This window comes from Homalodisca vitripennis, chromosome 5 (genome assembly GCF_021130785.1).
Source record: "Homalodisca vitripennis isolate AUS2020 chromosome 5, UT_GWSS_2.1, whole genome shotgun sequence".
Classification (NCBI taxonomy): Eukaryota; Metazoa; Arthropoda; class Insecta; order Hemiptera; family Cicadellidae; genus Homalodisca; species Homalodisca vitripennis.
The window spans coordinates 66,987,576-67,002,799 of NC_060211.1; the positions used below are offsets into that span (position 1 = coordinate 66,987,576).

Here is a 15,224-nt window from a genome sequence, read left to right on the forward strand (position 1 = left end):
CTTTAAAAATAATTGGCTCTTAGCCGTCGCAAAATTACAATTTCACGGTTCTAAATTTTCCCGCTTTTGATTGGTATTCAAAAAATTAAAATAAATAAATAATTGTTTTTAAAGTGGTTAATAAGTTGATATAATCTATGACCATGTATATTTATTACACATGCCGGATTTACGGAGTATCAGTTCCTCTGCATTGTTCGTACCATGATTTCAAATTAAATTTACTTTAAAATAAACCTGTATTTGAATGCCTAGAACCTAGTTTTTTACTTTAGTATATTTGATGCATACTATTTTCACAATTGGTAATGAACTGTTTGTTTTTGAAATATTAAGTAAACCACAGCGATGCAGTAAATATACTCATTGCAATATATTTAAATTATTATATATATATATATATATATATATATATATATATTATTTTATTTTATTGAGAAATAAATCACAATACGGTTAAACGTTTATTATTCTATTCTGTTGGGGTAATTATTCATCTCATCAATACGGCGCTGATTTAGCAGCCCCCAGATTCAAGGGGGTGTTAAATCAGCACATGAGCACGGTCAACGCACTGAATTAGGACCCCCCTATTCGAAGGGGGTGCTAAATCAGCACATGAACACGGTCAAGGCGCTGAATTAGGACCCCCGTATTCGAAGGGGGTGCTTATTCAGGGCCTGAACACGGCCACTGTGCTGATTTAGCACCCCCTTTCGTGACGTCAAAATGACGTCAGTAGCGAGGGGGTGCTATGTCCAGGGGGTGCTAATTCAGGCGCACCGCCAATTTATGCACCGAACATTCATTTAATAGGTTTAATACTATTCTGTGAAAAGCTCTCTAGCAATTGTTGAATCAAACTGGTAGCATTTGAAAAACTCCTTTAAACAGTATATTTGGTTTTGTAAAATTATTTATTGTCATATTGTAGAGAACTAAAGCATTTGAATCAGAAAATTAGAACATAAGCCTATAAAACACCTACAATTACAGTCCACAATTATTCAAACAAACTGATACCAGCGCTTAACAAATGCATCGTAAACTCTGACTAAGAAATTCTGCGGTATCGGGAGAATTTCCTCTTCAATTGATTGTTTTTAATTTATCATTATTATTGGAGCTACGAGTATAAACTTGTTCATCAAAGTAAACACATGGAAAGAAATCACATACAGTTAAATCGGGGGATCGGGGTGGCCAATGTAAAGAATCACGTCTACGACCAATCTAATGGCCATGAAGGTTGACATTTAGTAAAGCAGAAGCACCATCTTGTTGGAAGATTGCTTGATCTATTTTCGGAAATGGAAAATAAGGCAAGACTTGTTATTTTAAAACCTGATCATACCTATTCCCAGTTATTATACGGTCTGAAATGTCGTATGATAGCACCTCATTACAACTGACAGCTGCTCTAACAGTAATTCATTTTGATATCAGTAGAGTCTGTTTAAGAATGTTTGGATTACCGATGTTGTAATAAATACACTTATGCCAATTTACAGCACCTCTGGGATAGAAAGTGGGCCCGTCCGAAAAAAAAAAACAATTTGAGTATGCCAATTAGGATCTAGCCCATGAAAGTCAATAATATGATAACTAAATTCCACTCTCCTGTCCGGATCATCTTCAAGAAGATTATAAATTAGGTGACTTTTGTAAAATTTAATTTAGTTTTTATTAATTATTCTCTGTACTGAAGACTTTAGAACACCAGTTTCAAGTTTAACCTTCCTTAGTGATTTCGGTTGCCTGGAGAGCGGACCATTGATGCCCATACTAGTACTTCTCTTTCCTCGTTTTACGTGATTTCTCGAATTAATCAAACGAGTTATTCATGAGATGAACTTTTGTAAGAAGCAAAATAGTAAAATGTTCAATGTCTCACCGTATTGTTTCTACAATTGCTGATAAAAAAATCATCTAACTTTGTTAATCTTATCGTTTATGTTAAATATTGAAGTTTAAATACAAATAATCGTTGTTAGATCTAATCTCGTTATGAAATTATAGTCGGACGATATATACATTTGGCCTAAGTTTAAAACGAGGTACTCAGCAATGGTCGAATACTAAACCTTTTTACAACTAACAAACTATAGAATAGTGCAATACTCAGCTACCTGCTCCATATGACATAAAGGAAATACCTACATATACTTTGCCCCTATTGGTTGTTGCTTCTATTTCTCTTTATCAGAAAAGAATTGTAAATACATCAATCTCGTTAAACTTATGTACCATTATAATATAATATTTATTAGCTTTATTTATTTCCTCTAATATAAAATAAAGTCTACAAAACTCATGTTATACAGAAGAGATAATCATTTACCCCGTCATTTCTAAGATACGTTAGGAATACCGTAGCCTTCATTATAGATCTTTCTCAGAAGGGTCGTATTGTACGTGAGTCATCAGCACAGTGACAACAGGTAGGCCGGGCTGCACGTCTGACAGCGTGTGCACGTTCAAGTGTAAAGGTCGCTTTTCAATCCTTAGGGCATATTGAGACGGTGAACATAGTAAAATTATAATATCAGACTAAGCGTAAAGGGAAATGGGTTTGGTTTTTTGGTACTTTATGACAATGTTGTTGGAAGTCATTACAGAATGTAATAAAGTTGAAAACATTTATTGCTTTATACTCTCAAATACTATTTCAAAAAACTTATATTATGTAATGCTTTTTTGTACGAATATTAAAAACGAGATTTTGTATTTTATTACAAGTTTTCTACAGTGCTATATAAACTTTAACTCCGGTAATCTCCGAGATATCCGGTGATTTCCATGCCTTAAAGTGTGAAGTGGTAACTTTACACTTCCACATTAATAATTTCTGAGACATCTTAAATTAAATAAAATGTCCTTCAGATTACAATTCCATTTTCTAAAAAACCTACCAAATTACTAAGTAATAATTTGGAGTATATTTTATTTTTGTATTTAGTAAATAACTCAAAGGAATTCATAAAACTTTATCACCATTTAAAAATAAAGTATGTGTAACAGTTTTCATACTTTACTTTACGAGCATTAATAATAGACTATGTCACGTTACATATAAGCTAGCTCATAAAATTCCAAAATATTTAGAATCTTATAAGCTGTATCTCACTGAGTATAATATGTTTAATGTAAGATTAATTATAGTTAATTTATGCAATTAATTATTAACTAAATACTGTTTTTGTTCTCTGATACAGTGATACAGGGAATGAGTACAAATCTGCTAACAAGTTTAATGACCTATGCATACCATTAGCCCAAAGTGCTTTCAACATTATATGATACTCCTACTTAACACAACTGTATTGCTGTTGCGCCAGCACGTTTACTTGCCTACTAGATGTTAGTGGGAAATTAATATGATAGACAGAATGAATCATATCCTTGTCAAAACTCTATTATGTATAATTATAATTAGTAAATATTATCCAAAGAAATATAACAATACATATGTTTTCTATTTAATAATTTATTGGAATATGTAATAAGTATGCCATAAAAGCAAAACAATTTAAAGGAAAGACCCTATTGCATTAAGACCATGAATATTTAATTTACCGGTTACGATGGAAATGGTGCTATATCTTAATTTTAAGAATCTAGATAAGCTTTTATTTGTTGGGTTTCAAGTTGATATTGATTGCGTATTCTGTTACCAGAAGGGGCGCATAGATGTATGGGAGTAGAGTTATGTTTAGAGTTTGTCTGGTCAGCTTGTCTCGAATATTATAGCCAATATTTCACCGCAGAAGTGTATTGACCAAGCCATCCGGTCGTTAAGACGCTGTTGTGTTTGTAGAGGAGTAAAATTATTTGAAAGGATGAAATTTTACCGTAAATTGGAGTTCAGGTATGACGCGTTATAAGAGATGTTATAAGACGATCGATTTAAGTTTGTATTTCAGCTACTAAGTAAAAGGATAGTTTCATGATTTTGTTTTGTTTTTTGATAAGTTTGGCAACCTCGATTATCTAAATACGAAGAGCAAAAGTTCTTCGTTGGTATGACCAAGGAAATATTTGAAAACACAGGTTCGAAAATTCATATCATAGATGGAAATGCGTGTACTTCTTGCCATTGTCATATACTTCCGGTTTAATTAAAACCCTGCATACATAATAAGGGATAATAATAAGAAAAGATGTTATATGCATCATATAATAATACTATTTTAAAATAGTACCTAATACTAATAAAAATTTAAATTTTAAAATTCATATAAATAAAAACATATAGTAGTTTTTAAAATTGTAAATAAATATAAATTTATCAAACGCTTTTCTAAGGAGGATCTTTAAACAAGACTGTTCAAAGACCATTTCCAAAGAATAGAACAGCATATGTAGGTTTGTTAGTTTTGCTAAGGGCAAACATTGTTAAAATTTCTAAGAATTGTAATTAACAGAAACTGCTACCTGCTGGAGATGTGTTTATGGTATTGTCGGCGAGGATTAGTAGACTTAGGATTCTGGAAATTCTCAGGCGTCAGAGGTCAGTTCAGGTTCGTGGTCGATCGGTGACCGTTCTACTAAAACTATATTGTGATCGAAAACTGTATAATACAAGGCAGGTGCAATGATAGTATGAGAAATAAAATATGTGTACTTGAAAACCACTGGAATAAAAATTATTCCTCATTTGGGATATTTTCATTCACTTTTTATCGAAGTATGACTATTAGTAGGATGGAAATTTAAAAATTAAGTACTCGTAGAGCCGTCATGTGTATGGTTTTATTCTACTAACCATATAAATGAAGGCTAGCAGTTGATCTATAAAGGAAATTAATAATGTTTCAATATTACAAATATTTTTAATTACCTAATCATATTAGAATGGTTTTGTAAATATGCAAGTCCGTAGACCTATATTTAAGGAAATAACATTAATTGTCATTAAGTTTAAAAAGAAAATAAAAAGGAGCAGATCAATTATTATAAAAAAGTCTTTGATAAAAATTAAACTTAATCTAGGTAAAACAAAAAACTGTACAAGATAAGCATTGAAGCACAAAAAATATATGAATAGCTCAAAGTATTTTGTAATACTAATCATGATAAGCCTACCGTCAATGTGTTGTCACCGAAGCATCAAAGATACGGGGGTAAATATATTGGTTGTATTTCGTCGTAAGATGAATTAACTGCATTCTTCATCTGTTTGTCTCGTTAGAATGTTTCCAATATTACATTTCCCATCGGCTTTTCTCATGAGGGCTTTGGACCTCCAACGGCAGCCTTAAAAATGTGTTTTGGCTATCCTTTTCAATAAAGGACCCTCACAGCCATTAGCCTTAAAAACTAAAAAAACACCACACAATTAATGTTAATTCAATAGAAACACATGATAAAAAATATACTCTTAATCTAACATGCTATAAAAAATATAATAACCATGTAAAGGAAATAAAATATGTCCGTAACATGTTAACTTATTCTACTATTACCTCTGTTTATCCTTCAGCTTATTAAAACTATACTTAAACTAAAATTCTTTAAATTTATACTAAACGTGTGAAGGAAATTTATTAAAACCAAATAGAATAAAAATATATAAATAGTTCAGTAACTAACCACCGACAATTAACGGTAAAATACCCACCACCGATTAAATATAAGTAAAAATAACATGCAAGTAATCTATATTAAAGAAATTATTAGTTGTAAATTGCTATATATTTTTAATAAAATCATAATACAGCATTTGTACTTTGGTCTCTGATATAACCGCCACCGCCCTAATACAAGTATATAATAACATAAAAGTAATCAACATCGTATAAATTATTAGTTGTATATAGCTGTATTATACTAATAATATCATAATACAGCTTTTGTACATTGTCCTCTATTATACCCATCACCGATTTAATACAAGTATAAAATAACATGAAAGTAATTAACATCGAATACATTATTAGTGGTAAGTATATGACGAGCCTGAAAAACTAAAAAATCATACTATTAGTATTAAAGCAGTAGAAACACATATGGTAAAAAACTATTCTTAAACTAAAATGCTATAAAAGTTATACTAAACGTGTGAAGGAAATAAAAATATTCCCGTCACATGTCAACTTACTCTAGTATTAGCTATTCTAATCACATGTATAATATATTATAACCACAAAGATTAAATATATATATATATATCAGTAATGTCACTAACTAACCACCGACAATTAGCAATAAAATAAATTTGAAATAGAAAATTAATAATGTATTTTCATGATACACACCACTTATTAAATAGAAGTATAAAATAACATGCAAGTAACCTATATTATGAAATCATAGTTGTAAATAGCAATTTATTGTATGTATATTATTAATAAAATCATAATATAATATGTACTTGCGTGTGTCGAGGCAGGGCATGAACTGAGATCTGTTAGAAATGATCCCTGATTATGGATGGATTATCAGACAGTCAGAGATCTGCTGTGGCAAGTACAGCTTTCGTACTTTGTCCATTAGTCAGACATTTCCAATAGACTATCACCACAGTCCTGCACAGCTCCATCAATGACCGAGGTTCCGCTGAAACCTCAGACATACATCGTTTAATACAATTTCCTTTTTATAAATCATGGTGATATGTGTGGTAAAAGGTATAGCTTTTAAGTGTAATGTAGTCAATTACCTAGTAAGTCCTTCACAGCTCCATCGACGACAGAGACCTGTTAGACGTTGGTTAGAAGATACTCAGCGATCTTGCGAGGCAAGTACAGCTTTTGTACTTTGTCCTCTAAGTGGACATTTCCAATAGACTGTATCACCACAGTCCTGCACAGCTCCATCAATGACCGAGGTTCCGCTGAAACAACAGACATACATCGTTTAATACAATTTCCTTTTCATAAATCATGGTGACAAGTGTGGTAAAAGGTATAGCTTTTAAGTTTAATATAGTCGGCAACCTAGTAAGTTTATCATTTAATATCTAGTTGTAGCATTGTAATGTTAGTAATATCCAATCAATATAATGTACATTATAATCATTCAAAAACAACATAATTATTTCTGATTACTTTTTTATAATAATAGAAAATAAATATTAGAATTAAAATAAAGAACACAGACTATAACATACAATACTAATAATTAAATAACTCTGTTACATAACGACTACTATGCAGCGTTAATGTTGTCTAATTCGTTATATTATGATTCTTTACAAAATAACAGTATATAAGAGCTGAACTTTTTTAATTGGCAAATTCAAAACTTTAAGACATTGCGTATTGCTTAATAATCCTCTTTAAATTGTAATAAGTTTCTGTTATGATATAAGAGGTAACCCATTAAATGTTATCAGTTTAATAAAGAATTTTAAAATATTTTTCTAAATTCTTTTCTAAATCGAAGTCTTTAGTTTTCAAAGTATAAAATATTTATTTTCTCGATTTCATTTCTTTAATAAAATATTTATTAGATAAACATTATATTATGATATATTATATTATTAGCAAAGTCTTTACTTTCAAACAAGGAAAATCCCTAGGCAAATACTATGTAATGCTGTACAGCACAATAGTATTATATTAGAAATATCAATGAAAATAGTTTATAAATTCCAGAAGAAAGAAAGGTTTACTCACAGTCTAAGCCACCGATGTACGTCATCGTTATTTGACAGGGTGCTGAGCTGGTGCTGATGATGGGGAACAGCACTTTCCCCCGTAGTCCAGTGAAGGCATGCCCCAGGTAACGTGTCTCCCCATACAGATGGATGACAAAACCTACGGTCCCCTCGTGCATGTCCAGGACAACTAAAACATAACAAGATTTATTGATATATTGTTCACAAATAATATTACAGAGATTGGTTAGTTTGTTACATTAGCCATTCCGATATATAAAACTAACAAGTTTATATATTCGAAATATATAATAATATTTACTATCTTACATATATAACTTGAATAGCTCCCCCTTTTTCGTGTTTGTACGTGTATTATGATCCAATTATTGTCTCTTGATTCGTAAACTACTTAATGGAACATCTTACGTTTAAGTAATAGCTGTAAAACCTGACTACACTTAAATCGCAGTAAAAGTTATTGATTAACATTTTAATTGTTTACATAATTGTACTCTTTTGTAAATTCCTCAATAAGAAGCTTAATAATATTAGTTAGAATATTATTAGTATTGTAATTGTTTAAATTAAAGAACAACTTACCACCAAAACTCTCAGGCACTTCAAAGTCATCGGAAGGTATTACAACAGGATAGTCAGCACACGTGTTGCAATTGTGCCGTAGTGTCAGGGTTTCGAGGTTCCAGCCCCAGGACTGATCGTTACTCCCCACGATCGCCTAGAAACAATAAATGTGGCATGAAACTAAATATTTACTATAAATACTCTATTTATTGTCATTTAGTAAAACCTAAACGCTCAATATAGGTTCCGTTTTAAACTCGATAATGGTTAATACACATTTTATCGTATGAATGTTTTATTAAAGTAGACAACACTTAAACAAAAATTTTAAAAGTGACACACAAACCTAATCACTGTATTTGTATTTAAAAATCTAATACTTACATCGATTCCTTCGCTTTGTAGAGGGGCGTCTTTTGTCGCAACGCCCACCATAGAATGGAAGCCACGATGTTCGATTGGCCATTGAATTACCCAAAAGTGGATTCCTTGACTAAATCCAACTTTTCCTCTGACGGCATCGAATGTTGCGGTTGGTACTGACCGAAAGATTGTGAGAGGGTATTTTGGCTGAAATTAATACACCATATTTGTATTAGGTTGGTTATACATTCATTACATAAGTATGAAAAATTGATGTTCAATGACATAGTTTTAATTTGGGAACGATGGTAAGAAAAATATTTCTTTCAGAACTTTAAAAATATGTGATTTGGTTATTAAACCTTAAGAAATTTATCTTTCTTACGACCGTATTACCCTCTGTATAACTCAAGGTAGAAAGGTAGTAGGAAACTGAGTGCAAAAGTGGTCTCTTTTTTTGTTTTCGTTTGTGTGAAAATGTCAAATAAATGAAAGTAGAAATAAACTCCAAATAGAGAAATCTTTTTACGTTTTCTTGCTATTTCTAATTACCATGATATGTTTCACAAAAACAGCCCGTACCTAGGATTATGTTTAATGTAGTGTAAATACATAATACACATTTTTGACTACTTTAGTTGTTGCTATATTTTCAGACAGATAACCATTCTAACTTAATGATGATTATTGAAAATGATGTCTTTGATTTCACAGTGTGGCTCAGTTGTCTTTTAAGAAGACATCTCTTCGGGCTACCTCTGAGAATCTTACAAACACAATCAGATATGTTGATTGAAAACTAAGAGCACCGTAATACAATTATATTCAAACAAATTATGATTAGAACCAATATTCTAATTAACGTATTAACGTAATTAAACTTTAATAAACTTAAAGTTTAAATTCAAACATCTTTTGTGCCAAATCAGTAACAGTGTCTATATCGGTCCAAGCGATCGTCTACTACACCTTAAACTTTGTCATTCAAACATTTGAAAGGTTAGTAATTGTGCATAACATTACTTAACTCAAGTAATTTTGAAGTCATTCAAAAGGTAATATATAATTCTTTTAATATAAACAATTAACTGTAGGAAAATTATAATTTTGCATTTTATATTTTCGTACGTATTAGGTAGCAAATTATTGATTATAACTTATTATTATTGTCATTTAACAATCATAATACTTAAAAATAATAACAGATTATCATTTATCAACGTATAGCTGGAAATTTTAGTGCTTTTAAAATTCCAAACTTTTATTATGGCCTATACAAGATTATATAAAATCTTCGCGTATTATCAGCAATAAAGCTGTACTTTGGTTATAGAATCTTTTCACCTACCTTGAAGTAGATGTTCTCAGAACAATCTTCAGAATTCCAGGCGTGCATCAATTCCTGCTGATAGGTCGCTGGAGGATATTTTGACTGCATCAACATATTCACACGGCTGGGAAGAGTCGGTAATCCCAACCGATTCTCGGTTGCTCTTCTTACTTCTTCATCTTTCTCGGTCCCTAAATTGTACAGTAAATATATGTGGTAAGTATTATATGAAAGACACTTTAATGATAATAACTTTAACAGAAATGTATCTAATATGTTATTGAGTAAAGTCTGGCAGTAACATGTATTCATATGTATTAATTAAAAAGAGTGTGAAATATGAAAGAATTAAATGTATTAAAATCCTTATAAAATTGTTTAACAAAGTAGTGCTATTTAAAATCACCTATTACAGCACATCATTCTGACACATAGCTCAAATGTTACCACTCATATTACTAAAGCTACCTGAGACGTCGCTGTAACTTTGATTGTACAAACAGTGAACGACACTTTCTGTCCATTTCATATTAAAAATACTATATCGCAATATTAGATATAGGTTACGCAATTATTTGCGGTTTAAATTTCATCGCAGTACACATAATATATGTATATATGCATGTATGTATGTCCCTGTAATAAGAATTGGCTTCAATACTCTTCCAAGTAGTTTATAAAACAAACTAAATAAAGAAATAAAAGTGCTCATGTTGTAATTTTAGATTTTCCAGAAGCCTTCATCACGAACACAATAATTTAATGAATTAAAGAAAAAGAACTCAGAAAAAGAATTTAAAATACAAGCAAAAAGAATTGTAACACAAAAATACCACAAAAAACAAGATTCCCCTCAGCGGTGTGTAATTTTATAATTTATTTTAATGTGTTGTACCTGTTTTTCAGTTTTTTTTTAACTTTGTACTAATTAGAAGGCTATATATTTTGTTCAGCTTTAACAATATCCGTAAGCTACTGCGTTTATTAAAATCAAAATAAATATATAATAAAAAACTGTTTTTCTTTACAGATATCGCTGCGTAAGTCTGCACAACAACGGTAGCGGTTGGCGCCCAACATGACTTGCGACACGACATCAAACACTCATTCACAATAATTGTCATGCCGATCCAAATTATCAGTAGCACAATTAAACATATTGTACCATAACCACCATAAACATAATTATATTACTGTAACGATAGACTATTTCTATTCCAGCAATAATGCTACCGGTACTTTATTAGAGCTCGCCTTTTCAGTCTAATCTCCCGTTATGTTTAAAACAATTTTGATATAATCCTTTTTTGAATTTATTTTGATGTTTATTATTTTATTTATATTTTGTTTATATTTCTTAATTGCTCCCTCAAAATTGGTCGCCCCAAAATCAAACAGCCGTTCAGCTTATATGTAATTCCTAACTTGAATCTGTGTGTGCATTAAGAATCTTCTTCCATGTTCGCGTAGATGTCTTTATTTTAATTACTTGAACCGATATGCCAACGGTTTTGTGCAAAGTAACATAAATCAGCATTATTCTATGTATAATATGGTCGGTTAAATAAATCTGTTTCTAACAAAAGTTAAATGAATTATTATTATTAAAAGTTAATAAAGTATATGGTGAACTGTAAAAATGTTACGTTTTAAGTTTAATGTATAAACTAGCCTTAGCAGGTTCTTCATACAAAATTGTAACTGTCATATACCTCACTGCTAAACCAACAGATGCAATATCATTGCTAGCAAACTTATCCAAGATCGTCTCTCATTTAAAAAAGAAAACGAAAAATTTCTTGTCAAACTTATTGGCTGTGCAATGAAACGGTTAGTTATATCTCACAAGAAAATGTAATCTAAATTCAAATATTAGTTTATCACAGAAAAGAGTAATGCATTTTAGCTTGGTCATAGTGTCCAAAAGCTGATCAATAACTATAAAAATTTGAATCCCGTAATATCTACATGGCCCGGAAAAATATTGGTAATGGAAATCGAAGGTTTTATCATTGCCACGTTTTTATGTAGTTTCCGTACTTTATCCCCTAGCTAGATTAATCATGAGTTTCACATTTCTTTGTAATTCGTATATAAAAACGGACTATTAAAAAGCAGTAAAAGTATAAATGTAACAATATATAATACTTACAAGAGTCGTTGAGATCCTCGAGTGACATATTGGCCAGGTACCACAGAACGGCGAAAATTCCCGGATCACGGCGTACCATCCTCCTGAGTTCCCTACGACTCGCCTTCATTCTCCTTCTGTCAGTAGAACTGATTCTGGGAACAATTAGAATACAATGATTAAACGCGATTTCTATATTGACTACATGTCTTCATGCTTGTACGTATTGTTCCTCTTTACGCATTCGACAAGGACTAAGCTAGGTGAAAGTTCGCTGAGCAATTTTAGTTTTTAATGAAACAAACAAGTTTCATTGTTAATCTACTCTTAACTGTACATTCACAGCAAAATTTTAATAACTTTATTTGGTATACAAAATAAAGTTACTATTTAACTTTTACTATATATAAAGATTGTTTTAAACACCATATTAGTTGTCTTTTGACAGAATTAGGCTTGTCTGATATGTGATGTACATTTTTTGCTCAAGAAACAAGGTAAAATCAACTATGGCACATAAATACTAAAACTGGAGTAAATTACAATGGCTGTAAATATACACTATTCAACATAATACTCTTGATCACGGTAATATGGCTAATACATCATTGGCGTCGGATATACCATTCGATGCAAAAGTGCTCATACAGGTGCAAAATACTAGGAAATTGTGTGCAAAACCAATAGTGACTGCTAATAAATTTATATTTTTGTTTAAAATTGAAGAATATAATTTATTTATTAATAAATTATGTTTTCTTTATTAAAATATTTCTTCAATATATTCTGTGGATGTACAAAGTCATCTACACATTCTTTTCTTAGCATACTGAATTATACAGAACTAAATGTGCTCAACAGTTTTAATTTTAATGATCATGTCTTGTTTTTTATCATTAAATGGAATACAAAATAGTTCTAATCAAATTATTGTCTTTAACACAATTAATAAAAATAATGATCCAATGATTAAAGATAACGCTACTCATAATTTAATATCATTACCCATCAATATTGATATGACTTATTAAACCTAAAGCTGAAAGTTAGATAACCGTTAATAAAATAAAATAAACTAATAGTCTGAAATAAAAATTACATACAAAACTAGATTATAATATTAGACCGTATTAACTTAAAATTAAAATATAAATTTAATCATATGAAGCTTTTTTTATTCTCAAATTATAAATCGTCCTTTTATTACATTGATATTTTAATACAAAAAATCAAATCAAATAAAGTGGTAGTTGAATTGAAAGGAACAGAACTATTCCTCCATGTTTTGGACAATTTGCAATAAAAGTAATTAAATAACATAATTTATCCTATTAAAATAATCCTAAAACCTATGTACTATATTTTAATTTTTTTGTAATGATGTGGTAAATATACTAAAGGTACGAAATAGTACTTTCAAACTTTAATAGCAAATCTAAACTAAGGAGTAGTATAAATGGTATGTAAAACAGTAAATGACATGTTATGCCTTTGTTAGCCGGTGTTGAGATATGTTCTAACTTTTACGAATCTATGTCTATGCAACAATAGTATAATATTTGTGCTGAACAGACTGGAAATTCGGTTAATAGTAACTTTCGAACTAACAAACTTAGACTCATCCTCCGTCCGGACCATTTCCTATTAGATCCCAATCAACAAATTCCGTAATAAAAGTTCTTTAGGCCTACTTTGAATTTATTTCTTGAAGAAAGAATTATAAAGGAAACATAATTTCCGCGACATTGTAATCCGTCAGTGATACAAATAAGTCAGTGGCACAGTACGTTTCAAAATCTGTAATCTGATCTTTTCCACCATATGCAGAATAAAATTAAAACAGCTTTTTCTGATAATTTCTTATATTTTATATTTGTCCTCTACTGTAAAGGAATCTGATTATTTGTAATTTTAAATATTAACCTTACCTGTACGGTTTTAAACTTTATATATACTAATTCTGGATACATAATCTTACTGTCACATCTTTGTTCTAAATCATATACAAAGCTAACACTTTTGTTTTATTATTACAACAAGTACAAACATTGGATAGTTCTTTTAGAAAGTAAATCATGTGATTATTTGAAAAATAATCAATTAATTGATTTTTGATTCCCCTAACTTCTTATCTTTTTCCAAGCTATTTTTTATATATTTTCTATTCATTTATAAAATGTCTAAATACATTCTTATCTTGTTTCCAATGCTATTTCTTGTAATTCTCTTTTCACATTATTAAAGTTTAAAAAAAAGTATAATTAATAGCATAACATTTCTTTAAATTGTTTGGAAATTAGCCTTATTGTTTGCAATATTAACGCTTTTTTAAGTAATATCTATCAGAAACTAATTTTTTTGTTAGTCATAATTCTTCTAAATGTACCTTTTACAAAATTTTATAAAACACAGTATTTAGTTTAAAACATTGTTTTCTTTCCTTCAAAAAAATATATAGATATTTAATATTTATTAAATATTTATTAATGTTTATATTCTGAAATCTTAATAAAATTATCTTATTTTCCAGAAAAGATATTATGTTAATCATTTGGCATCTACTAGTTTTACATTATATAATTACAGGTTATTTATATTAATGTTTTTATAGTTTTACAGGTTTTGTATGAGAATCTAAAAATAGTGGAAATTTTACACCAAAATGTTGCTAAGGGCTAGAAAATCTACTTTTAAATAACTATTAAATGATCAGAAATCATCTTTTATTAACAATTTCCAGTCTAAATCTATAGCATCTATTTAAAAAAATACATTTAATTGTTTTAAAATTTTATTTCGTCTGTTTCTGTATACTATATATAGCTATTAGCTATATTAAGTTATTATTATATAAATATTTGATTAAAACTATCGTCCAAAACTTTTGTTGGTTAGTTAAATTTTCTAAGAGTTATGCTAAGGATTTTTCAAGAGCGCCAAATTATATTTCCAGCATTCATTTATCAAGAAAAATCGAATTAAAAAAATGTGCCTAATTTAATGTTATGGAGAAATCTGTACAATATGATTATTTAGTATTATTTTGTTATTATGACAGGTAGTCTGTACATACAGTATGTGTTTGTTTACTAACCTCCTCCAGTTCCTAACATTGCGGCGTTGCCTGTTGATCGCAGTGATGGATCTCATGGTCTTGAATATCACGACACGAACTATATCACTCCAAAAGAGAGACTGACGAGTCCAGTATCAAC

At 29.9% G+C, this 15,224-nt stretch overlaps 1 protein-coding gene across 1 annotated transcript; it reads right to left on the reverse strand.

The window, feature by feature from the left end:
* Positions 1 to 6,701: 6,701 nt before the first annotated feature.
* On the reverse strand, positions 6,702 to 15,159 carry LOC124363498 (protein gustavus-like). Its single transcript, XM_046818747.1, has 7 exons — positions 15,104 to 15,159; positions 12,031 to 12,164; positions 9,897 to 10,069; positions 8,570 to 8,755; positions 8,204 to 8,339; positions 7,620 to 7,790; positions 6,702 to 6,835 (listed from the first exon to the last, which is right to left on the reverse strand). The coding sequence occupies exons 1-7, from the start codon at positions 15,157 to 15,159 to the stop codon at positions 6,702 to 6,704; spliced, it is 990 nt and encodes a 329-aa protein (XP_046674703.1).
* Positions 15,160 to 15,224: the final 65 nt, after the last annotated feature.

Bases quoted from the DNA above. Each gene is read 5' to 3' on its own strand.
- LOC124363498 (XM_046818747.1), bottom strand. From the start codon at position 15,159: ATGAGATCCATCACTGCGATCAACAGGCAACGCCGCAATGTTAGGAAC. The intron at 10,070-12,030 runs GTAAGTATTATA...TGTACAATTTAG, and splicing joins CGAGGATCTCAACGACTCTT to GGACCGAGAAAGATGAAGAA. The intron at 8,756-9,896 runs GTAGGTGAAAAG...TATTAATTTCAG, and splicing joins CTGAGAACATCTACTTCAAG to CCAAAATACCCTCTCACAAT.